Source organism: Phaenicophaeus curvirostris, chromosome 4 (assembly GCF_032191515.1).
Source record: "Phaenicophaeus curvirostris isolate KB17595 chromosome 4, BPBGC_Pcur_1.0, whole genome shotgun sequence".
NCBI classification, from domain to species: Eukaryota; Metazoa; Chordata; class Aves; order Cuculiformes; family Cuculidae; genus Phaenicophaeus; species Phaenicophaeus curvirostris.
In genome coordinates, this window is record NC_091395.1 from 64,378,835 (window position 1) to 64,404,592 (window position 25,758).

The 25,758-nt window shown below is 40.6% G+C and overlaps 1 protein-coding gene across 1 annotated transcript; it reads right to left on the reverse strand.

Annotated features, from left to right (window-relative positions):
- Positions 1 to 887: 887 nt before the first annotated feature.
- OTOP1 (otopetrin 1) lies at positions 888 to 25,498 on the reverse strand. The gene is made up of 8 exons (XM_069856579.1): positions 25,465 to 25,498; positions 24,094 to 24,146; positions 23,070 to 23,178; positions 9,850 to 9,986; positions 7,006 to 7,064; positions 5,356 to 5,486; positions 2,150 to 3,096; positions 888 to 1,762 (listed from the first exon to the last, which is right to left on the reverse strand). Exons 1-8 carry the CDS (start codon positions 25,496 to 25,498, stop codon positions 1,592 to 1,594), a joined length of 1,641 nt encoding a protein of 546 aa, XP_069712680.1. The 3' UTR covers positions 888 to 1,591.
- Between the last annotated feature and the right edge of the window lie 260 nt (positions 25,499 to 25,758).

Consider the following 25,758-nt stretch of genomic DNA (forward strand, 5'->3'; position numbering starts at 1 on the left):
AGAAAGGCGGAGATTACAGCTATGTGATCAAATGGTGACTCTTTCCAAAAACACTTGAAATCAAACAATTTAAATTGCTTTGCAGATACACAGAGTTCTCACTCCCAGCCTTGCTGATGGTGCATGTAATACAGACTTCACCTGTTACCTCAGATGAAAGTTGCTTTACCTGATCTGGGATTTGCAACAGGTAAAGTAGAAAATGGCTGTGTGTACTGCAAAACAGAACTGAAGATTGATTATGATGTGAAGCAACTCCTAGAGATAATCAGCTAATTTATCGAATGGTCTGTGTTTGCCATCTAGTGGTGTAAAGCCAGAATTTTTGTGTGAAAGCAGACAAGACAGCTGAGATCTTCTGTCTCATAAGCAGACTCCTATGCAAAAATACAGCTCCTTCCAGGCTGATGGTGGTGACAACTGTAGTTAAAAGTATAACTGTCCCTAAGGAGTTAGAGGCAGAAATCTTGCAGCCCCTGACCCACCAGGCTTAGGACTAGATCATCCGGGAGTTAGTGAGGGTTATCCAATAACTGATCTGTTGTTGTCTTCTAGTATTCTGTTAGTCTTTCAGTCTTGCAGGTCCATATTCTAAGAATATTCAGGCACACAGCTTTTCACCACTTTCTGTGAGAATTCAGGCAACTAAATATCCTAGAGATCTGAGATCATGTTCTAATACAGCTTGTAAACTCCTCCAAGGGCCCTCCAGATTTGTCCATATACCATATTGGCAATGGAACACATACACCTAAACATAATCTATAGGACTAGTTTTCTTTCTTAAAACATTATAAGGACGTGTGAATAAAGATTTAAGTAAAAGGATTAACTTTATTCTCAATTATGTCACATAGTAAATACAAAACAAGGGTGATGCCTTAATACAAATACATTTTATCAGAAGAAATTATATACAGCATGATGTCTAACTATACCTGTTATTTACCTGGATTTCTTGCTATGCAGTTAAGAAAATAATAATTATATATTGATTTTTTTTTCAATCAGTATTCAGGAAGTCTAAAATAATTCCCACAACCCAACTAAATAGCAAAGGTTTTCAGGTTGTACTATAAAAACATAGCTAGGAATTAAGAATCAGAGTTTCCATAGTATCTCTGTGATTCAGGAGCATCACTCAATTTAGCTTTTCCTAGGATCTTCCCTCCTAAGTCATACAGATTTTATTTTTTTAAATCCCTTTCACAAGCCACAATGAATGAAAACAAAGCAATACAAATTATGCAGAGGACAAACCCCAGCTGACCAAAACAAAGATGAATGAGATCAAATTAATTTTGCTATGTACAGTTAATCATATTAACACTTTTTATGATTCTGCAAAGTGTACCTCTACAATAACATCACATATATAACAAAATGTGTAAAAGAAAAATTGAAAAAAACTTACATGCTAATAGTTTTGGTCCCTTCTTTTTTTTTTATGCTACCTTCTTCTAAAAAAAATTGAATTTTCTAATTATTGAGCAGCTGTTGCTGTGTTCGCTCATTCATCCATCCACTCATTCAACTGTTATTTATTTAATTAATTATTCAATCAATTGTTCACTGAGGAACTGTATATGATCTATGTTTTACAATTGACCTCAAAGAGTGAGGCAGCTGAATGCATCCGATAGAAAATAGAAAATGGCATTGCAAGGTTCACAACAATTATCCAGGGTTCAAAGCCAAAAACTATTTCTTCTAGTCCATTGTCGTACTCCGGGCGGCACCCAAATGCCGGTGGTATCCAAAGCTAAAAAGAAAGAACACAAGGCCAGTATTAATCACCAATAACACAAGCAACTAGTGCTTAATGACTGTGACCCTGCCAAACTGCAATTCAGTTTTAGAAATCCCTAGGAAAACCCTCCCTCTTGCTACTGGGGAACACAGATGGAAGAGGGTTTCCGCTTCCACTGTTGCTACAGTATTTGTACTGTGACTAAAACAAGACTAGGCTCCCAGATTCCATCTTTAAATAAACTTTGTTCCTCAAAGGCACATTCATTTATTCTTCCAGAAGAAGTAAAATCCACTTGCTACAAACTATAGAACCATGTAATTTTAATATACTTATCAGGCTTGAAAGGTTGGGAAGCTTTGGGGTATTAACTTGTGAATCACGTTCAAAAGGTCTTACCGAAAGATTGCACAGGAATAAAAATGCAGCAATGTTCTTCAGGACCCTCCTCTTGTTGTTAGTAACTGAGTTTCTACTGTAAAATGAGAAATCTGAGGCTGAATGCATGACCGAACTATTTTCCTGACTTGTTTCTTCTTTGACGCCACCACCAGCATGATTTTCTCTCCCACTGATACTGCCCTTGAACAAGCAGGGTATCTCTCCGCTGTCACCAGCAGCTTTGCCGTTGTAAATCTCTTTGTACGAGGGGGTAAGTGATAAAGTACTCCCCCGAGATATAGTCACAATTCGAAGAGTTTTAATATCATCGTTCACTTTTTCCTGCTCACGATGTATGGATTCAATGATAAAGAGGTTCTGAATATATTTCTCAATAATAACAAGAATGGAGTAGGGCAGGTTATACCATGTGTATTTTGGATGAGCCTGGGCACAGATAATGGCAAGGATCGAGCCCCAGGAGAGGAGCCAGGACCCTGCAGCTGTGCCCACCAGCAGCTCTGCATCAAGTTTTCGAGCAGGATTTTTTGAATTATCCAACGATCTATCTTCTAGTCTGTAGATGAGAAGGGCGACAATTCCAGCTGTACACATGAGAACCAACACAAAGATAGCATGCAAATAAAACATAGTAAGTGCTAACTCGCTTTTGATTTTCGAACGTCCAATCTGAATTAAATACACAACAACTATGGCTATTGTGCTAGTTAACACAATTAGTCCAAAGATCATTCCAACAGTTATGCCATGGAATTTGAACGGAGTTTTGTGTTGCTGCTGGCACTCGACTTTGCGGCCAATGTTCTTCCACAGGACATAGAGCATTGTGGATGCTAGGATGTGGTACTCTATATTAAAGGGGTATAGGTAGTATATTCCTTGAGAAAATATAGAGCAGAGAGTTGTTGTTGTGCAATTGCATTGAGGTGCATGATCATCTAAAACTAAAGGAGAGGGAGAGATTAATTAAGTGTGTTGTAAGGATTTCACATTTAAAGTAAATAAATAAAACTTAAATAGAATAATAAAACATAAAGGTAAGATTTCAGTCAAACAACACATCATGCCACCCAGTTAGCTACCTGAGTAAAGGTTTTGTCATTGAAGCCATAAAGCTAACAGAACTTTTACATATGCACTGAAGTATGATCTCTGACTTCACTACTCAGCTGCTGAGCAATAATCACATCATGACTGAATGCTGCACCAACATGCACCAAACTTCAGCAGGGTCTTGGTAAAAATACCTTTTTATAACGTGAAAACTCAGACCCCAAGGGCTTTGAGTACTCAGCCCTTCAGCTTTGAAGGCTTCTGTAGAAGCCCAGAGATCTGTGAATCAGATCAAGAACAAGCTTAACAAGGAAAGGGCTCATTTCCAGTCTCATTTTTATCAGTTATTTACAAAAGTGAGATTTCTGATACAAAACCTACTTTATTAAAAACATGTTTATGTCTAGGAAAGAGGTGAAGCAAGCCAGAAATACTTTCACTCAATGTACCAGTACAGTTTTAAGGATTAAAAAAAAAAATCAAAATCAGTCTTCTCCCTTTGAGAGGAACCTATACAATCACCATTTCTCTGCCATGTAGTTACCTGTATTGTAAACTCCTAAGGCATCTTGATGAACAATTGCTTGTAAAATTGTAAAATAAATAGATTTAATGTTCATTTATAACCTAGGTAAATAATTAAAGAAATCAGAAATTTCCAAGTGGCAGAAAAATATTATTTTCACCATGTGTTTATTTAGAAACATATAAACATACATGCTGAACATACATACATCTTTAGGTGCTGATTTTAGCACCTGGATTTAGTACCTGGAAGCTTTTCTTTTGTTTTCTGTAATTTTAGAAGAGAAAAGGAGAGGAGAAAGTTGGTATTGTTTTGTTGCAAGGACACACTGCTAAGATATGAAACCCAATTGCTTTTGCAGTGGATTGTATATTCATGTGTTTCAGATGCTATTTTCGACTATTCCAAATTGTGTAACAATTCTGGCAGCAGAACAGTAGGAAATAATGTAAGGAAACTGTTTATATTTAACAAGCAGACATATCACACAGAGCCACTAACTTGTGATTTGCCTGCTCTCTACTAAAGCTCCATGATTGCAAAATCTCTGAACTATCGATTCAGCTACTCTATTATTGATGGAAAGCAGATCATTTCCACAGACACACCAAAAAGGGTAACACACATAAATGGATGTAAAATTGTGGGAATAATTTTTGACATAGTTATAATGAAAATATTATTTTAAAGATTTTATAATTAGGTTTCCACTTATATGTGAACTTTGGCAGGAATTATTAAAAATACCTAAAAATTTTCAATTTATACAGACTAATAAATAGGCATAAAGGAAATTAATTCAGGATTTGCCTTTTTCTACACAAAATCAGGAGGTTTTAGGATATGGGCACTACTGAATTCACTGGGTGGGTAAACACCCATTCTCCCCTTCAAAAACTGTCTTTTCCCTGTGAGCACAATCAAAAGTTATCAGCTGTACCAATAAATTTTCATGGGGAGAAAATCAGTTACAGCTGCTGAGAACTTTCATTTCCTTTTTAAAGCTAAACACTCCTAATTTCCCTGTGCTTCAGTGGTGTTTGAAAGCTGAAGGCATCCCCAGCAATTATACTCAATGTTTGTTGACTAAACTTGTATCCTTTTACCAATGGAGAAAATGGTTCATTATAATAAAATGAACCATTCAGAGCAAAAGCTTTGTCTTGCAAACCAGCACTAATGCATAATTCCTATCCCTCTGAGCTGTTCTACTAAATCACACACTCTGGGAAGGATCTGCAGAATTATCCACGCTTGTTTTGCTATGAATAACTTATAAAATAGCAAACTGTTTTTAACAGTGCTATGTTCACTTTACTTCTTTGATTTACTAATAACGGGGTTCCTCAAATAAAATGTTTTTTAAAATCTGGTTTTTTGTTTGGAACTTCAGGATTTGTTTCTCTTCTGGACATCATCCAAAGGGGAGATGAGTAAACAGAAAACTACAGTCTGAACCACATATATGATAATGATCATATAACAGTTTAATTGTGATCTGACATATCAGCCACTACCAGTTGCTCAGTTACAAATGACCCAGCTCCATCCTGCAGTGATGCAGTATTTTATATAAGAACATGTTAGAGCAGGAATTCCAAAATGTATCAACCTTTTCACTTACCTATTGTTATGTTCCCAAACCCTAGCGTGATTAGTCTTTCCTTATGTTCATTCAGCTGATGTTTTGACTCTGTTAGCACTCCATTTGTCCACAGGAGTAAATTTGTGAACACAGAATGGATAACCCCAAACCTAAAAAATAAAGTAATTACTGAAGGAATCTGGACAGAGCATACCTCCATATTTGTTAAATAAAATGAATTAGCTTTCTGTAGACATGCTACATGGCACTTTTTAGCTGTCAATACCAGGAAAATCAAATCATAACCTATTTCTCTGAAGATGTTCCTCAGTGGAGCACAATGAATGTTAGACTTCCAAAATTTTATAGAAACACAATGGCTTAATGTATTAAACCATCAACAGTATGCTATTATGTGCTGTCTTATGTGAGGGTTGTTATTCTTTGGGCTGGACAACCTTCATGTTAATGACAGCGACTGAAAAGTCTGAATAGGGTTAATTGATTCACAAGCTATATTTCACAGCCTTCTGCAGTGCTCCTTCGTATTCACTGTGGCTAGTCTTTCTTCTAACTTCTGGTCCACGCGTTTTTGCCTCCTGGAGAGACTTGAAGGCAACTGAGGGCTTTATTGCATTCTGACTACTGGTACAGTGAGGGTAGGTTTCCAAGTGTTTTTGAGACTCCTCATTTCTGACGAGCCAAATGTTTTTCTCCTGCACCTGAGGCTGGTAATGTTCCTTCACCAAGAAACAGTAGTTTATTACTGCATTGTTCTCACTGATAGACTTGCCATTCAGGATTTTTAAAATTCTACTTATAAACAGAGCTGATTTCACCAGCTGACATGGCAAAGCAATCTGTCTCCTCATTAGCATAAGGCTTAAATATTTAGCCAAGAGAGCAAAAGAAAAGAAGCACCTCATCTACCAAGGATATTGCTTAGTAAATTTCTTTTACTTCTGCAAAAACTGGTCAACTCATTGGTAATTTGAGATGAGTATTTTAAAAGTTACCCTGTTTGTTTATTTATGTTGTGTATACAGATAGAGTCATCTACAATAATCCCCCCACTCACAAAACCAAAAGTACATCAGAACTCTCTCTGCTGCCTCGAGGACTAGTCCTCAGCTCTGTAAGAAGTGTATGTATTCAGCTGTTCAGAGGACACATGAATTACACTGTGACAACCAAGTTCTGATGTCAGAAATGTCTACAAACCTTACTGATTCGTGTAATATGGGATACCACTGGTGAGGCTGTGTTTCCAGTGAATTTGCACATCTGCATCTAGTTCCAAAAGCTGCCCTCAATAAAAATCAATACAGAATGCCTCAGATATATTGCACCAACTGCAGGTTGCTGACACAGATTTCAGTAACAAATGCATAGTCCTAGGACAGATATATGGTACTTCCTTCCTCAAAAAAACCCCAAATGACACTGTGATACCATACACTGCCCATTTCCCTCTCTCATGAGGAAAACATACTTATTCTGTAATATAAAATATAAGCACAGTTTAAATATGAGTAAATGGAACTATTTTCTCTTTATCTTAAAACAAATAAAAGAATCAAACTCTCTAGGTCTTCAATGATGTCCCTCATATAGTAAAACTGTAGCTGTTAAAGCACCATGCAGACCTATACCTATTTGCTTTCCAGATGAGGACCAGATCCACTTTACCTTTCAAGTGTCTTGAAAGACTGGATAATATCCTTTGCATGACACCAAAGAAAGTACACCTAAACGAAAGGAATACAGAGAAATGTCATTACACTCAACAAGGAAAGTGCATCTGCAGTAATCTGTAAGTCCTCTGATGATTTAAACTGAGGTAGCTCCATCTCCACACATGTGAAACAACTCATGATTTCCTCTGATGTTCACCCAGAACCTCTCTGGCATAAAGAACCTGATATTTCTTACATGTAAAGTCAGTTGGCTTAACAGTGGAAAGTCTCAGTATGACTCACAAAAACATATCTTGCATCTGCATCTGGAGAGTCTTTTATTTCAGAGGAAATAAAGATACCGGCTGTGGACAGCAGTCTGCTGCAGGGTGTGGGAATGCTAAGTTTAAATAATTTTTTAAATACATTAAATTCTATGGAGAGAGAGAGATAAGTGAAAGGATGCCAGACTTGATCAATAAAACAAACAACAGACACATAGCAAGCTCAGCTGGAGAATAAAAGAGAGATGATAGTACTGAGTTAGCAAGTAAAGGGAAAATAAGTATAAGAAGAGGGAATCTCTGTTTGTGGGAGGCTAATAGAGACTTCAACATAGAGATTATTGCTGATACAAAAGCAGGTCCAAGTGCTGATACATGTAAGGAGAATGATACCAATATTCCTCAGGGATATTAGGGTGGAACTGAGAGTTCTATTTACTCAGAATAGCTCCTAGGATACTGAACAGTAGGTGAACTATGAGGAGATAAATGGTCCAAAAGGTTTTTCTGCCTGGTTTGGTGCTCCAGAAATGGTCTGAAAAGTGCAAAGATCTTTGGGTTCTTCTTCAGCAATTGGAGTAACTGGTAGCCCATTTTACCATTGTGCCTATTACAGTAGGCACCCTCCACCATGGCTAGTGTTGTCTGAGACATTCAGTATCTGATTTTTGAAAAAGTTAGGAAAATGCAGTTCTTTGTGGGTTGCCTACACCACCCAGCAGTAACATATTCATTCATTACTCTAATGAAGCATTTATCAAAAGGTGTGACCCTAGATGTGAAGACTAAAAGTTTTCATGGAGGTTTCAATTGAAACCAATCAAATTGAAATTAGTGCCTTAGTCTCATTTAATGCCATGATTTCGATTTCCCATTCTGAGATAGGTGCAGTAAATTCTAACAGCCGATGTGAAAGCATTCCTCAAAACCTAAAAATCATAGGTTTTGAAGATCTGTTCAGATGTTAGAGTCAAGAAAGTGTGGAGAAATAAGAAGAGAAAAGTCAGTAAGGTAAAAAAATAGCATAAAATCCAATTTTTGCTCACAGAGTATTCATTGCCTGAAAAGGACGTCTGCCTGCAAAAGAACAATGCACAGCCTGTAGTGGAAGGGCAACTACGCACTAGTTCATTGCTTGCCCAAGTGCAGCATATATGTATTTATTAATTTAATGGCACATATCAGGATGCCTCCTTAGAACAAAATGCAACAGATTCAGACACGTATTCTGTAGAAAACAAATCCTTTGGGCTTTAGATGACACATAATTAGGGATGTTATCTGCTGTAAATTCACCCTGTGTTTCAAAGACATGAGAAGATTTGTCTTAGAAAGAGGAACCTGGTAAATTACTTTTTCTTTGATCGCTCAGCCTAGCATTCAAGATTCCATTATTTTAAGCTAAGTAGATGACAAATTCAACAACACTGAGTGATGTAAAATTTAAACTAGAATTCTTGTTCCCTTTGTTCAGCATTGTTGTACACTGTTTCTTCCACATTTCAGTTCACAGCAGCAGGAAACCTTGTCAGCTCAGGGCCACCAGATGCAACGAAAAATGCTACATGCAGATCTGTGGGGGAAAAAAAGGCTTCATTTCTTTGGTTTGTTTTTCAGAGGTAAGGCAAAGATCTTGTGAGACATGGAGAGTGGATATTACAAGAATGTGAAATTCCGATTACTTCAACCAAATCAGAATTTCACCCTCAGAGAAAAAGATAGAAGAGGTCAGAGCTTCTGCTTATATTTCAATGCTTTTCCTGTTACAGAAGGCAGAAAAATGTAGGTTGCTCAAATGCTCATTTACATGCAACTGCTAGGAAAATCTTCCTTTTCTTTCTGAATGACTTAATCATCTTGGAAAGTACATTCGATGACCTGGCTATAACTGAGTATCTTAGTTGAGTGGCTTTTTCTTTCCTACAAATCTACTGACAGGGCCTCAGAGGAATTAGTGTGATAAACAATCAGCTATGGAATAACACCATGTGTTATAGACTGGAAGCCTTACAATAAACAAGCAATTGACATGTTTTACTGAAGTCACTGACTGTGTTTGCTACTGTGCAGTCACTGATAAGTATAATCAAATGCTTCTAGAAGGAAAATATGTGTTCATTTCTTAGAGGAAAGATGTATAAGTATTTTATAACCAGCAAAGAAGGATTTTTTTCCCCTTTGAAGTATCAGGCTTCCACTCCTAACAACAATGGGACATCAGGACAGATTGAACTGAACTTGTGTGGAAGGTCCTACGTACAGAAATAAGTGAACTCTCTTTAGCCAAGCTGCTCATTTCAGTCTGAAAATTCCGAAAGTTATATATAGAACTTAAGCATTTTTTTATTATTTTTTTTTGAACCCATGTGAGTTTCATGGTTAAGTAATTTCAGGTTGCATAGCCTGCATTTACACATAGAAAGGATATACACGCACAAGAATTTAGCCCTCAAAAGAATCCTACTATATGCTTAGAAATTAAATTAGTGTAAAATTCACTGATGATAAGAAGATAAAGGATATGTTTGGTAAGAAATACAGTCATAATATAAAATGCAACCAGTGACCTTTACCTGTAAGATGGTGTGCACAGCATGTGTAACAGGAAAAATGCCCTCAGTTGGTGACAAACAGTTTGAAAAATCAACATAATATCCAATTTTAAAAGAATCCAGAATTAAAGTAATCACTGCAAATAATGTAATCCCACCTACAAATGAAAAAGATATTAGAAAATGTCAATGTACAGTTATAGTGTCTAGAGACAATTTTTACAATATGATAAAAATCAGTTTAGGGGAAATATAATTGTTTAAGGAAAGTAGACCAATTTTCATGAAGATGATTGACTTAATGTAGTAAATCCCTCTAATTTGTGAAAGCTTCTGCCCAATATGTTATGAAAGCACATCCTTGCACAGTCAGTGTAGAGGAGCCAGTCCAGCAATGGCCAGGACCTGGAGACATTCAGCATCTAACAGATGGCTCCCAGCTCCTTGCAAGTTAAAGCCTCTCAAGTAACGGTAGCACTGAGGCAGCCATGCACTGCATGAATTAACACTCTATAGAGCCACTCAGCAAACTATACAATTCCAGGGAGCACGACAATAATGCTACAGTCTCCTGGCCCAAGAGCTCGATAGTGGGAAGTAACACAATCACTTAGTATGCCTTCCCTGTGATTCTGGATGTCATGATTTAACTCAGAGACCAAAACTACAACAAGGCCGTATGGTTTGTCCTCCTAGAAAGGAACCAAAGATTTCATTTCAGCATCTGTTGTCTTCACATACACATATTTCACATCCTAGAGAACTTTCAAAACACATGTTTCCCCTTGTTTATTTTTTTTCAGGTATAACCATGTTTGTTCTGAAATAACTTTATCTCAAGTGACTGGACCTGCCCTGAGCAAGGTGTTGGACTAGATGACCTCCTACATAAATTATTCTGTGATTTATTTAGAAAGCATGCAGGGAACAGTCTCTTTCACTCTTTGTCTGAAAGATGTCAAAGGTGACTTAACTGTGTATTGTGTTTCAGTAAGAAGGAAGATGCTACCTTCTGAAGAAAAAGATCATAAAAATCTTCCTCAGCTCCTCAATATAGTGAATTGTTATGCTTATGTTAACTTTAGAGAGCATTTTAGAAAGGTATTTAATTCCCCATTCATGGCACTAGTAAGGTAACTTTCAGATTAACTCGTGGTGCAGTATCAAGCCCTGAGGAAATGCTTTAGTGAAGTAGTAATGTCAGAGCAAAAGGAGTGGAAATCTATTTTATACTGTAAACGTTCTGCACTCTTGCTTCTATTACTTACCAGAGTGGCTCAGCAGAATAGGATCACAAAGGACATGTGAACTAAAGAAACGGGAAGAGGTGGGGAGGGGGTGGGAGGGGACACAAGGTGAAGGGAGGCGAGACAAGGTGAAGGGCTCAGGTTCACATTCACTGAAATTAAAAGCAAATGGATCTTAGATATTGATCTGTTCCCTGCACCATATGTGCATCTTGTCCTTACAAGTATGACTTGTACTGTAGTTCTACTCTGTCTTGCTTGCATTTCACAAGATCACTATTTCAGTTGTACAGGTTTACATCAATGTCCAGCAGACCATTGCGGGGGGGACACAATAAAAACTCCAACCAACACAAAAAAAAAGCCCACAAAATTTCTTTCACATTGAGCATTTTGGTTTATGCATGCCTTAGTATTTCTCTTCACATTTCCTTTAACTTCATCAGACATTTGGTGGGCTTCAATCTGTTCCCACTGAAATCAATAGATTTGCATCATCCTCCAAGGATTAGATTTTATGTGGCTCATTTCTTTTAATGTTCAATTATTTCAGTCGTTCAAATGATAATCTAGACGCTTCTGGCAATCACTCAGGTGACTACACTGTGAGCATATGCAGTGTCCTACATGCACATTTAAGGGGCTGCATAACAAAATGATTGTACTAATTCGCTTAGACAAAAATCAAAGCACAACTGTAATGTTCATTCATATGGTTTCCATTTTAACTTCTGACGGAAACTTCTGTATTGTATACTAATACTAAATACATATCACTAATTAGAAATTACAAAGATTGTTCTACTATTTTCTATTTCTATTTGAAAGTTAAAGAAATATTAAGAGATCGCTGTTGAGCATTAAATTATTTTAAAAAATTAGGATTTTTTCAAATGGTCATTGACACCTCCATATCTTAGGAAATCAAGAATAGGCTTTTCAGTAGCTGAGTGCTAGCTTAATTCTTGCTATTAACCATAAAGAAGAAAAATGTGAAAATTCCACTCTAAAATTAAAATATTATTTGGTTTTCAATAACGGACAATTTAATACAAGCAGGAAAAATGCACAAGTTGAGGTCTGCCAAAAGGTTCATCAGCTGACTAGCTGTCAGTCCTATAAATGGAAGCTGTGCTGCTGGCGAATGTAATAAAATAAAGCCATTTGTGAAGGAAATGAATTTTCTTTCGAGTTCTATGCCTCATTTGGCTGAACTTGCAAATAATGGTCAGAGATCTTTTCCTATCAGGAGAGTGTACTCAGGGCAATTACATTTGGATTAAGTCAAGGAAAGGATTTCCTAAGCTTCCCTGAGATTACTTAGGCCAAGGTAACTACACCTTATTAAACACAAAGCTCTTCCTGAAACTCTTCCCACATTCACACTGCAAGAGCAGTTCTTGGTCTACTACACAAGTAGGAAGACAATCGTGCCCTAGGGTTTACCCAGCTGCAAAAATGCCCAAGGAAACCTTTCTGTGAGTAATTCCAGTAAATCATTTGTCCTTCTAGTGTTGTCAGCCTTGTGTAAGGACTCAGTTATGAGAGGTTTTTGTTAAATCATTCTTTTTCAAAATTTGTCATAGCAAAATGGTCAAAGTAGCCAGCTATAACTGCTTTTACTAAAATGATATTCACAGTTTGAAGGTAATTGTGAGAATACACTAACTTTATACAGGTTGGTACATAGGCATTAACAATGAGAACATGGAGATATTCTTTAAAAGCAGCTGATAGATCTAGTGAAAAATTCCAGTGAGCTTTCTGTGGAAAGACAATGAAAATTTTCTTCCTTCCCTCCTCCTCTTTGGACTTCTAGTCTTTCAGATAAAAGATTTCTATGACAAAACCATTGATGCAGAGGAGGGCAAGGGGGATCTTGGCAGAGGAACCGCCATCTGAGTTTTTCTTCTCAAGTAAGTCTTCTTTTACCAGCAAAGGATAAAGGACTTGTACAGGCTTGTAGCAACAATAAGAAACTCCTAAGAATTGGAGATTGTAGGACTTTCCCTAAGGGTGAATTTGTTGAATTGCAGCCTAGACATCCAAGAGAAGTCATGGAAGCCGCACCACCTGAGAAGCTAGTACAAAGAGCCATCCTGTGCTGGTAAAAGAAATGGATAAGGTAACCCAGTAGTTCATTCTAGTATCTTATTTCTAAGTTTCTGTGACTCCTTATATCCTGTAGGACAAATGAAATGCTGTGAACACTATGCCAAATGCAAAAGGTCAGGGGTCCCGCTGTACTTACCCATGTTAAGCACTATTTATTCCATACTTCAGAAGAGAAAGCTACCCTCTGAGTAACAAAAGCATAGGTTGGTCCAAAAGAGGATCAAATTAAGCCTTGCATTAATGAATTGCTGGAGTTAATAAAGCTAATAAATGAAAAATTCATGAGAGCTGAATATCATTTTGGAAAACACTGAATATATCAACAGTTGGTGCATGAACCCTGTACATTTCAGGAAAAAGTATACAGACCATGCCTGTAAAATGATAGACAATAAATAAAATATTTTCCTGGAGCAATTCATACAGCATAACTCAAAGAACAATAAGACAGTCAAGCACTGAGACTGAGAACAAACTAAACTTCTACAATACACCCTTACTTTTCAAAATAATCAAGTTTTATCTGTTCTTTGGATTTTCATTTAGATATTTCATTAGCTACTGCTGCAGTTTCATTAACTGTTGTGTCAGGACAGAAATATTTTATGGAAAAGCTGTCTTATAGCACTGCAATTTACATACCTCAATTTCCAACCTACCATTTACAGTGCAAAAACTGGAAAAGAGGTTGGTGAAAACTGGACTTGTCTATTGCTCTACACAGTGGTGACATAGGTTGTTTCTTTTTCTTGGGACCCAGAAACACAGCATTCCTGCCACTGTGACTCTGTGATGTGCTCCTCAACTACCTTCTCTCAATATACTTATATATCCTCACTCTAGTATGCGCCTGATTCCGCATATGAGGGTCATCACATCCCACCACTACCCTTGCAAACCTGTATACTTTTCTCGCAAGCTAATGCTGGCTTTAGAGTTCTTGCCTAAATGTTTTACTTATTAATCCACAAACTGATCTGGCCAGGGATTTTGTTCTCTTCTGTCTAACTCCACATTTCTAAGTCATCTGTACACATAAAAATTTGAATCTCTGGTATAAATTGGCATAGAGAGCACCTGAGAACCTTTGTGACCGGTACTAGCCAACATTAAGTTGCATTATGTTGTGTGGAAAAGGTGATAATTCATCTAAAACAGCTGCATGACACCAACAAAATTGCCTCTTCTATTAGTTATGTTTTGTTTTCCAGGTGTCGCCAAACCAGCCTGGTAAGGGAAAAAAGGCACAAGACCTCTCAGCACTGTGAATGGGAGGTTGGAAGCGAGGCTGTTTAGCAAACAGCTTTCCCATACAATCTCCTAGTATGTTCAGCTTATGCATATATTTACTTTAGAGAGCACCGCAAGTGCGTGAGTTGATGAATACCAGGGTGGCTCCTGGTAGGGATGGAGCGGGTAGCGCAAGGGTAGCGGGGATGCGCGATGTCACCCTGGGGGCCACCGGACAGTACTCACACTTCAGCCAGCGGGCTCCGGCGTGCGTGTCCTTGTCCCGGATCAGCCTCCTCTGCGTGCAGCTCCTGCAGAGGTACCAGAGCATCCACAGCAGCTGGATGAGCATCAGCGTGATGAGGTAGGAGAGCAGGTGGCTCTTGCTGATGCCCACGGCGTGCACAGCCCAGGCGAAGGTGAGCAGCAGCCCGGCCAAGAAGAGGTTGATGCCGTACTGGCTGCTGAGGATCTCGGCGTTTTTCTGCGGGTAGCTGCCGCCCACCGAGGGGAAACCGCCGGCTTTCTCCATCGCCCACACCGAGCGCCGCGAGGAGGCAGCTCCGCTCCCCAGGGGAGCCCCGAAGCGGCCGGCTGGCCCGGCCCCATCGGCGGGGGCGGAGCGGGGAGAGGCTGCGGGGCGAGGATGGGGGAGCCCTGAGAGGGGGGAGAGGCAGTGGGGTGAAGGATGGGGGAGCCCTGAGAGGGGGAAGAGGCAGTGGGGTGAAGGATGGGGGAGCCCTGAGAGGGGGGAGAGGCAGTGGGGTGAAGGATGGGGGAGGCCTGAGGGGAGGGGAGGCAGCGGGGTGTAGGATGAGGGAGGCCTGAGGAGTGGCTGGCAGTGGGGTGAAGGATGGGATGGGGGTTCCCCAAGGGGACAAGAAAGAATCACAGAATCATAGAATCACTAGGTTGGAAAAGACCCACCGGATCATCGAGTCCAACCGTTCCCATCAATCACTAAACCATGCCCCTCAGCACCAAATCCACCTGTCCATTAAACACCTCTAGGGAAGGTGACTCAACCACCTCCTTGGGCAGCCTATTCCTGTGCCCAATGATCCTTTCCGTGAAAATTTTTTTCCTAATGTCCAGCCTGAACCTCCCCTGGCAAAGCTTGAGGCCATTCCCTCTTGTTCCATCCCCTGTCACTTGGGAGAAGAAGCCAGCTCCCTGCTCTCCACAACCTCCTTTCAGGTAGTTGTAGAGAGCAATGAGGTCTCCCCTCAGCCTCCTCTTCTCCAGGCTAAACAACCCCAGCTCTCTCAGCTGCTCCTCGTAAGACTTGTTCTCCAGCCCCCTCACCAGCTTCATTGCCCAAGGCGGCGGGACAAAGGCTAGGGGTGCCCCAAGGAGAGGAGAGAGGCAGGGGCATGAAGGCTGGGGGTGCCCCAAGGAGAGGGGAGGAAGGCAGTAGGGTGAAGACTGCTGAGGTTTTGTGGGGCAGAAGGTCATTCCATAGTCAGGCGACAGCTAGGATCGAGGTTAGGGATAAGGGAGACATGATGCAACCCAAGATTAGTCAGGAGATGGTCGTGTCGCTTTGCAGAGGTGAGCCCTGCACCACTGACTGCAGTGGGGGACATAGAGTCCATACCTGTGTTGACAGAGATGTGTGTAACATAACACAGAGAGACTGGAAAGATAGCAAGCGGTGAACAAGGTAGCCCTGGCTGGCTTGAAAGCCAAGGACCATGCAAGAAGTGTTGAGCAAAAGCAAAGATGGGACTGATGGAGCCTGCCCTGCATCCCAGGAAGTGAACAGTGGTGGAGGCAATGGGATGATCCACCACAGTTTTATGCTCTGGGCCCCACATCACAAATTCTGTTTGACAGCTGGCACTTCCATTGGTAATAAATAACCCCCTCTTTTCAGGAATTTTCTAGACCTTTCAAAAGTAGCAATTCATCTAGCTACTCCAGTTACCAGGCAATTGGAAACAAACTCTGTTCCCTCTAAGAGGGCTGAAGGCTCGGCAGCTCAGCTGAAGTGCATTTACACCAATGCACACAGCATGGGGAATAAGAAGGAAGAGCTGGAAGCTGTCGTAGGGCAAGGAGGCTATGATGTCATTGCCATCACGGAAACATGGTGGGATGACTCATATAACTGGAGTGCAGCTGTGGTGGGGTACAAACTCTTCAGGCGGTTTAGGAAGGGTAGGAGAGGAGGCGGGGTAGCCCTCTTTGTAAGGGAAGACTTGGACACCATTGAGATGAATTGTGGCGATGAGGAGATTGAGTGCCTGTGGGTTAAAATCAGAGGAGCCCACCAGAAGGTAGATTTTGTGATGGGAGTCTGTTACAGACCACCCAGCCAAGGAGAAGCAGCTGATGAGCTCTTCTATAAACAGCTGGGGTTAATCTCTAGATCAATGCCTCTCGTTCTTGTGGGAGACTTCAATCTTCCTGATATCTGCTGGGAGTACAATAGAGCAGAAAGGAAGCAGTCTAGGAGGCTCCTGGAGTGCGTGGAAGACAACTTCCTTGCACAGCTGGTGAATGAACCAACAAGGGAAGGTGCCCTCCTGGACCTGCTGTTTGTGAACAGAGAAGGCCTTGTGGGGGATGTGAAAGTAGGTGGACGCCTAGGACAAAGTGATCATGAGATGATAGGGTTTTCTGTTCTAGGTGAAGTGAAGAGGGTGGTTAGCAGGACAGTAGCACTAAATTTCCAAAGGGCCGACTTTGAACTCTTCAAAAGGCTGGTTGGCAAAGTCTCATGGGAGACAGTACTTAAGGGCAAGGGAGCCCAGGAGGGCTGGGAGCTCTTCAAAAAGGAAATCCTAGCAGCTCAGGAGAAAGCCATCCCCATGTTCCAATAAAAAAAACAGCAGGGGAAAAAACAGCATGGTTGAACAGAGAGATCTTGAGTGATATCAAGAAGAAGAGAAATGTTTATGGGCTCTGGAAGAGGGGACAGGCCTCTTGGGTGGACTACAGGAGGGAAGTGAGATTGTGTAGAGAAAAAATCAGAAGGGCTAAGGCTCAACTAGAAATCAGATTGGCAAAGTCTGTGAAAGATAACAAAAAATCTTTCTACAAATAATAAAAGGAGGACTAGGGAGACCATACAGTCCTTATAGGACGCAGAAGGAACAACACTGACAGGGGATGAGGAAAAGGCTGAGGTACTTAATGCCTTCTTTGCCTCAGTCTTTAATTGTAAAGAAAATTGTTCTGTCTGTGTACAAACCCAGGAGCCAGAGGAGCAAAATGAGGCTCCCGTGATCCAAGAGGAGGTGGTCAGAGCCTTGCTAGCCCAACTAGACACCCACAAGTCTATGGGGCCGGATGGGATTCATCCTAGGGTACTGAAGGAGCTGGCGGATGTGCTGGCCAAACCCCTTTCCATCATCTTCCTACAGTCCTGGAAGACTGGGGAAGTTCCACTGGACTGGAGGCTGGCTGATGTTGTGCCCATCTACAAGAAGGGTCGCAGGAAGCATCCAGGGAACTACAGGCCTGTCAGTCTGACCTCAGTGCCAGGGAAAGTCATGGAGCAGGTGATCTTGAGTGCTATCATGAAGCACATGCAAGAGAACCGGGTGATCAGGCCCAGTCAACATGGTTTCACAAAAGGCAGGTCTTGCCAAACTAACCTGATCACCTTCTATGACAAAGTGACTCGGCTTCTGGATGAGGGAAGGGCTGTGGATGTGGTCTCCTTGGACTTCAGTAAAGCCTTTGACACAGTTTCTCATAGCATTCTGCTTGAGAAACTGTCAGCCTCTGGCCTGGACAGGCGCACACTCTCCTGGGTGGAAAACTGGTTGGATGGCTGGGCCCAGAGAGTGGTGGGAAATGGTGCAAAATCCAGCTGGAGGCCAGTGACAAGTGGGGTTCCCCAGGGCTCAGGGCTGGGTCCAGCCCTGTTCAATGTCTTTATCAATGACCTGGATGAAGGCATCGAGTGCACCCTTAGCAAGTTTGCGGACGACACTAAGCTGGGTGGAAGTGTGGATCTGCTGGAGGGTAGGGAGGGTCTGCAAAGGGATCTGAACAGGCTGGACCGCTGGGCAGAGTCCAATGGCATGAGGTTTAACAAGGCCAAATGCCGGGTCCTGCACTTGGGGCACAACAACCCTATGCAGTGCTACAGACTAGGAGAAGTCTGTCTAGAAAGCTGCCTGGAGGAGAGGGACCTGGGGGTGTTGGTTGACAGCGACTGAACATGAGCCAGCAGTGTGCCCAGGTGGCCAAGAAGGCCAATGGCATCTTGGCTTGTATCAGAAATGGCGTGACCAGCAGGTCCAGGGAGGTTATTCTCCCTCTGTACTTGGCACTGGTGAGACCGCTCCTCGAATCCTGTGTTCAGTTCTGAGCCCCTCACCACAAGAAGGATGTTGAGGCTCTGGAGCCAGTCCAGAGAAGAGCAACGAAGCTGGTGAAGGGGCTGGAGAACAGGCCTTATGAGGAGCGGCTAAGAGAGCTGGGGTTGTTTAGCCTGGAGAAGAGGAGGCTGAGGGGAGACCTCATTACTCTCTATAATTGCCTGAAAGGAGGTTGTAGAGAGGAGGGTGCTGGCCTCTTCTCCCAAGTGACAGGGGACAGGACAAGAGGGAATGGCCTCAAGCTCCGCCAGGGGAGGTTTAGGCTGGACATTAGGAAAAAAATCTTCACAGAAAGGGTCATTGGGCACTGGAACAGGCTACCCAGGGAGGTCGTTGATTCACCTTCCCTGGAGGTGTTTAAGGCACGGGTGGATGAGGTCCTAAGGGGCATGGTTTAGTGTTTGATAGGAATGGTTGGACTGGATGATCCGGTGGGTCTCTTCCAACCTGGTTATTCTATGGTTCTATGATCTCTTGCTTTTCATAAGTTCCATTCTGACAAGAGAATATTATAGCGATTACAGTGTAGTAGCAACTACTGAGCTCAAGGTAACAAAGACTTCTGCAGGATTTAGCCCACCTGCCTGGTTGCTAGGTGACCACCAAAGCCACTCTGTCACTCCCTTCCTCAGCAGGACAGGGGGTCAAGATAAGGACAGGGAAAGATCATTCACCAATTGCCATCACAGGCAAAACAGACACAACTTGGGGAAATCAGTTTAGTTTATTACCAATCACATCAGAGTAGGGTAATGAGAAATAAAGCCATATCTTAAAAACACCCTCCCTTGACCTGTCCCCTCTTCCTGGGCACAACTTTGCTTCTGATTTTCTCTATAGCTCCTCCCCACTGCACAGCACAGGGGAATGGGGGCTTACAGTCATTTCACCACACATTGTCTCTGCTGCTGCCTCCTCCTCAGGGGGAGGACTCCTCACACTCTGCCCCTGCTCCAGTGTGGGGTCTCTCCCACAGGAGACAGTCGCCATGAACGTGTCCAACATGAGTCCTTCCCACTGGCTGCAGTTCTTCATGAACTGCTCCAGTCTGGGTCCCTCCCATGGGGTGCAGTATTTCAGGAGACCAAATTATCCTAATTGAACACTCATAACTTTCCTACTTTGCTGGACTTATGTACAGTGAGTACATCTACCTGGGATTTTCAGAAAAAGGCATCAAGAGTAATCAGAAAGCAAATAGCTCTCCAAAGGCACACAGAATAGTATTACACCTTCACTAAACCCAGCTGAGAGGTCATGAAAGACAAACATACTTCAAGTGAAGTATAGTATTTAAAATCTATATAAACATCTATTTTCTAGCCATATAGATGGGCTGACAGTCCCAAAGACAGTAAACAATCAGCACTGAACAATAAATGATCACTTTTATACAAAGTTTATTAAGATGTCCAGAAGAATAAATCTGAAAAAAAATGTAGCAAATAGTAATAACTTTAATTAAAGAGTACAAGGCAACTTAAAACAGCTACAGCATTTATACAGTTGACAGACAAAAACACAGTAATAATTACTGTCCCTGAGCAATGGTGTATTTTAAATTCATAATAAACAAAGTTACTCAAACGTACCTATGTATGCAGCCATAAAAATGTTAAAATTTGTTAAAAGGTGAAGACCTGAAGATAAGCAACTTGAACATGTGAAGTACAATTGGTTCTGGAAAACTTAAATATTACATTTAAACAAATCAAGCTGTTAACTCACTCTACAAGCTACTTAACAGTAGTGCTAAATGTATTTTATTTTGGTTTGACTGATCCTTTGTATTGCAAACTGACAGCATGAAACAGTAGCAGCTGAAGACAATGTATATTTCTCATTACTAAAGTTTTCACATATTTTGTATTCAGCAATGGTGCGAATTTGAAAGTCAGAATGAAGAACATTCTCCTTTAACAGTCCACACTTAAGCAAGTCACAAGGAGTAAATTTTAACAAGTTTCAATACCCAGCGTCTACATTCTCCCATCTTCCAGAAGTTGCAAGTGTGAAAGTATTTTACACAAAGATCTAAATAAAATGGTCTAACAACTAGATGGTGCTCAGGCTTCCAGACACTTAAGTAGCTTAGCCAAGGTGAACAGACAGAAAATGTTGTTTTTCCAACTGTGTATGACTGGCAGCATTTAAGTTAGTATCAGCCTCCTTATTGCTAAGGAAGAAAAATGGCAACTTCACTAACAGGCACTGCTAAGAATGAAAAATTATATACAGAAGAAAAAGAAAACTGAATACTGAAAAACAGTGCATAAATCACAAAAATTTACTTTGTGCTCTTAATTTCTTGTGTAGTGTTAATATTGTTCATTATATTGCTGGTTATTCACAGCTTGATCATCCACCTTTGGCTGTGGATAAACTGCATCAGCACAAGTAGAATCTATTTATTTTACTGATGGCACTTGCCAAATTAACAATGATGTAAACATGAACCAGCTTTCTAGGCCCTTACCCTGATCTGTATCATTTTTTAAACACCAGCAGATCTGAAGTCAAGAGATTAAGTAACAAAATGTGTGTTATCACATAGGAAATATAACATCAGAAATGTAATAGATCCAAAATAGTGTTATCTATAAGCAAACTTACAAATACAAACACAGATTAAAGATAACGATATTTTAGCTGTCAATTCCAATGATAGTACTAAAACCCCACACACTTCACTTATCAATCAAGTACTTTCAAACGAAACAATCTGCTTTGAGTAGGGAAGTTGGACTAGGTGAACTCTGGAGTCCCAAAATAGGATTTGGGACTATATAACTGACTTATTAACACAGAATCACAGAATCATTTAGGTTGGAAACAATCTTTAAGATCATTGAGTCCAATTGTAAACCTATCACTGCCGAGTCCACTACTAAACCAAGCCCCCAAATGCCACATCTACAAGCCTTTTAAATATCTCCACGGAAGGGGACTCCTTCACTTCCCTGGGCAGCCTGTTTCAATGCTTGACAACCCCTTCATTGAAGTAATATTTCATAATATCCAGTTTAAACCTCCCTTGGTACAACTTGAGGTCATTTCTTCTCATGCTATCACTTGTTACTTGGGAAAAGAGACCGACATCCATCTCATCACAACCTCCTTTCAAGTAGTTGTAGAGAGTGATAAGGTCTCTCCTCAGCCTCCTTCTTTCCAGACTAAACAGCCCCAGTTCTCTCAGTCGCTCCTCATAAGACTTGTGCTCCAGAACTTTCACAAAGAGCTTTGCTGCTCTTCTCTGGACACACTCTGGCACCACAATGTCTTTCTTGTAATGAGGGGCCCAAAACTGAACACAGTATCTGAGGTACAGCCTCACCAATGGTGAGTACAGGGGCACAATCACTTCCCTACTCCTGCTGGACACACTGTTTCGCATACCTATCAGGATGCCATTGGCCTTTTTGGCCACCTAGGCACAATACTGGCACATGTTCAGCTGGCTGTCAATCAACACAATCAGGTCCCTTTCTGCTGGGCAGGTTTCCTGCCACTCTTCCCCAAACCTGTAGCACTGCATGGGGTTGTTGTGGCCCAAGCGCAGGACCCAGCACTTGGTCTTGTTGAACTCATCTGCTTAATACTGGAATAAGAACAAAAGATATATATGAGTTTTACGTTACCAAGAGAGGTAAAACCTGTCTGTTTTTCAATTATTCACTGATCTGTTGCTTTTTCCCATCTACTGGTTGACCTGTCTTAGGTTATGTCCATATGATTTATTAATCAGGTAGTCTAAGAATTACAGTATCAGTTAGAGCAAACAAACAGTATTGGAAAATAATAAATGTACTGGAATGTTACAGAATTGACATCCACTTTGCAGTATACTTGGGTCCTTCACATGAGCTGAAAATAAAAAAGAAAAAACAAATCCAACTTTAACAAAAAGCTGTAAGGTTATGTATACTGTGCAAGTTGTATCTTGTACTAATTCAATACAGATCAGTTAATGATTCTGCATCACAAAATAGTAATTCGACCCTAATTATTAGGCAAATAATTATCTGGCCCAATACAGAATTAATACATTCTGTGTAACAGAATTTACTTGGCTGGTCATGTAGAAAACCAGTAAGGGTCAGCTATTCAGGATATCTGTAATTCACTGTACTTTTTACTTTCTAAGTACAAATTAATGCAGAATGGTTGGTTTACTTTGTTAATACCATCAGCTCTAACAGATCAAAATGTGTCCTTTCCCCACATTGTAGTCTTACAATACAGTAATACAGTCTAACAAAGCAGTTCATGCAACAAGATAAATATCTTCATGTGCTTAAACAATTCAATTATTTACCTGGAGGACTTATCCCAGGAGTGACACAAGCATCACAACGCCCATAAACTGAATGAAGAGCAACAAAGGTGTCATGAATGACCAGACAGGCCAAAAGGCAACATTGAAACTGGGAATAAAAGCAAGAGGTTTTCAGTAAGTTCAGTTGTCATATTATGGAAACATCAGCCACACAAAGAAAATATGGCACAAGAAGAAACAAGATTTAAATTACTCACCCTGGAAAAATACTTATCTCTTTACAACTTTAGAGAAAACAAAACACAAAGACCCCAGAAACTACTTATTTAATTGGTAGTTTAGTTCACTGTTTATTTACTGACAACTCATTCTAGAACTTCAGTAGCTGCTGCAGATTTTACACTGAGCAAATACACTCAGTCTGATGGAGGATAAATATTCCTTTTACTTTCAGAATCTCTGTATATGAAGCACCTGAAAATTAACTACTCAACTTTTCCACAGCCATACATGGCAATTGAGAAAAGCCTTAATTTGTACTTCTAGCCAAGTAGATTTGAGTTAACTGAAGAGAAAGAGGGAAAACCAAAGCAGCTCTTACTAAAAGTATGTTCTCTGACAAGATATAAACCCTCACAGCTTGTATAACAATAATTCGAAGCATGGATTCCAGGATATGTTTGCTACTTATAGATTGCTTGATAATTAAGAACTCTGTATTAGAAACTGATCAGGCATTATTTTTTCTCAGCTACCTTTGTCTTAATTTGTGAATCTCACAAATAGTTGTCAGAGGTTAGCAATTTAGACTAAAAAGGCTAAGGACTTCAGCATTCCCACAAATTACCAAGACAGAGAAGATTTGGTACATCTGCAAGTACACTTAATATACTGTTTCAACAGTTGCAAGTGGAAGAAATTATGCTGCCTAGAACTAGTACTGTCATTAATACACTTAGTAGAATTAGAGAAATTGTATTTTTTTATAACATGAGCCTATTACACATGTTTAGTAGGACTTACACATGTTTAGTAGGAGTTTGCACATGGTGTTCAAACTTACCAAATTGCTGCTGCAATAAAGGTAGCTACTGTGATAGGTATCAGTGCTGGATACTGTGCATCATAGTCCTGAATTCCACAATACCACTCAAGATACAGTATGCAGTAAAAGGCAACAGATGAACATGCAATCAATAAACAACTGCCTGAGGCAAACCACCAGCTGTGGAGAGAAAGCATGTTAAGCACAGTCATATCGCAGTTCATGCAGTAATTTTCATTCTAGTCTATAGACAGAACAGACAATAGCTGTTAATTCTACAGATCAGCTTAAAGATCCTGTCTTGTTTTTCTAAAGTTACTCCTATAAAACAATTTTGTCCTTCTAAAGCTAATATACACAGCTAACTGCGTTTAATTTCGTAATGCATCATTACTGTCACTTATTTTCCCTCAAATATTTTCAAAATCCAATGCAACAGACCTTGTCAGTGCTCTGCTATCACACCAAAAATACACCAAAACCACTTTGTCAGTGGTGAAATAAAGTAGTCACCATTGCAACTGTTCTTCTCGCTGTAAATTAGACTACTGAATTTTGTGTAATGGAAATGCTGCAGAAGCTTTAATCAAGTTTCAAGTTTACAAACTCTCAAATTTAACCGATGAGAAGCACAAAGATTTTTCTTTACAGCAGCTGAAGAAAACCACAGAGAAATCTGGGATTTCAAACTCAGAATCAAGAAAACACAGGGTATATGTTTATTTAGGAGTATGTTCTTTTGGGCCTCTTTGAGGACATACTTCAAGAGTAAGATGGGAAAGACAACTTGGGAGGAAGATGCACTTTAGTAAACCTTATACTTATCTGAATGTTCATTTAGCAATTAAAAACTTAACAAGTGAATTTTTATTACTGTAGTAATAAGACAGTAAATTACAAAAGGTAATCAAGGATCTTCCTACTCAGGTGACATTTGCTCTGATATGGTAAAACAAATACCATGAGCTATTTTGTTACCTCAGTACTACCCACCAAGAAATCTACCTTAAGAGAAGTTGCCACAGTCTACATGAACAAGCAAGGCAGGAAGACAGGATCCTGCAGGGGGCAGATGGGGCTACCAGAAACCTTGATCACATCCCCTCCTGGATCAATGGACAACAAGATGGGGACCAGGGGGGTAAAGCCCCTCCCAATGCAGAGGAGAATCAGGTTCATAAACACCTGAGGAATCTGAACATAAGTCTATGGGACCTGACGAGATGCATCCCAGAGTCCTGAGAGAATTGGTTAATGAGGTTGCCAAGCCACTCTCCATGACATCTGAAAAGTCATGGCAGTCAGGGGAAGTCCCTGGTGACTGGAAGCAGGGCAAAACTGTCCCCATTTTTAAAAAGTGTACAAAAGAGGACCCTGGGAACTACTGACCTTTCCGCCTCACCTCTGTGCCTGGGAAGATCATGGAACAGATCCTCCTAGAAGCTCTGCTAAAGCACATGAAGGAAAGGGAGGTGAACAGTGGCTGCCAGCACGGCTTCACCAGGGGCGAGAGTCCTGTCTGACTAACCTAGTGGCTTCCTATGATGGGGTAACCATATCAGTGGAGATGGGAAAACCAACAGATGTAATCTATCTGGACTTCTGTAAAGCCCTTGTCATGGTCCCCCACAATATCCTTCTGTCTAGATTGGAGAGATAGGGATTTGATGGACTGTTTGATAG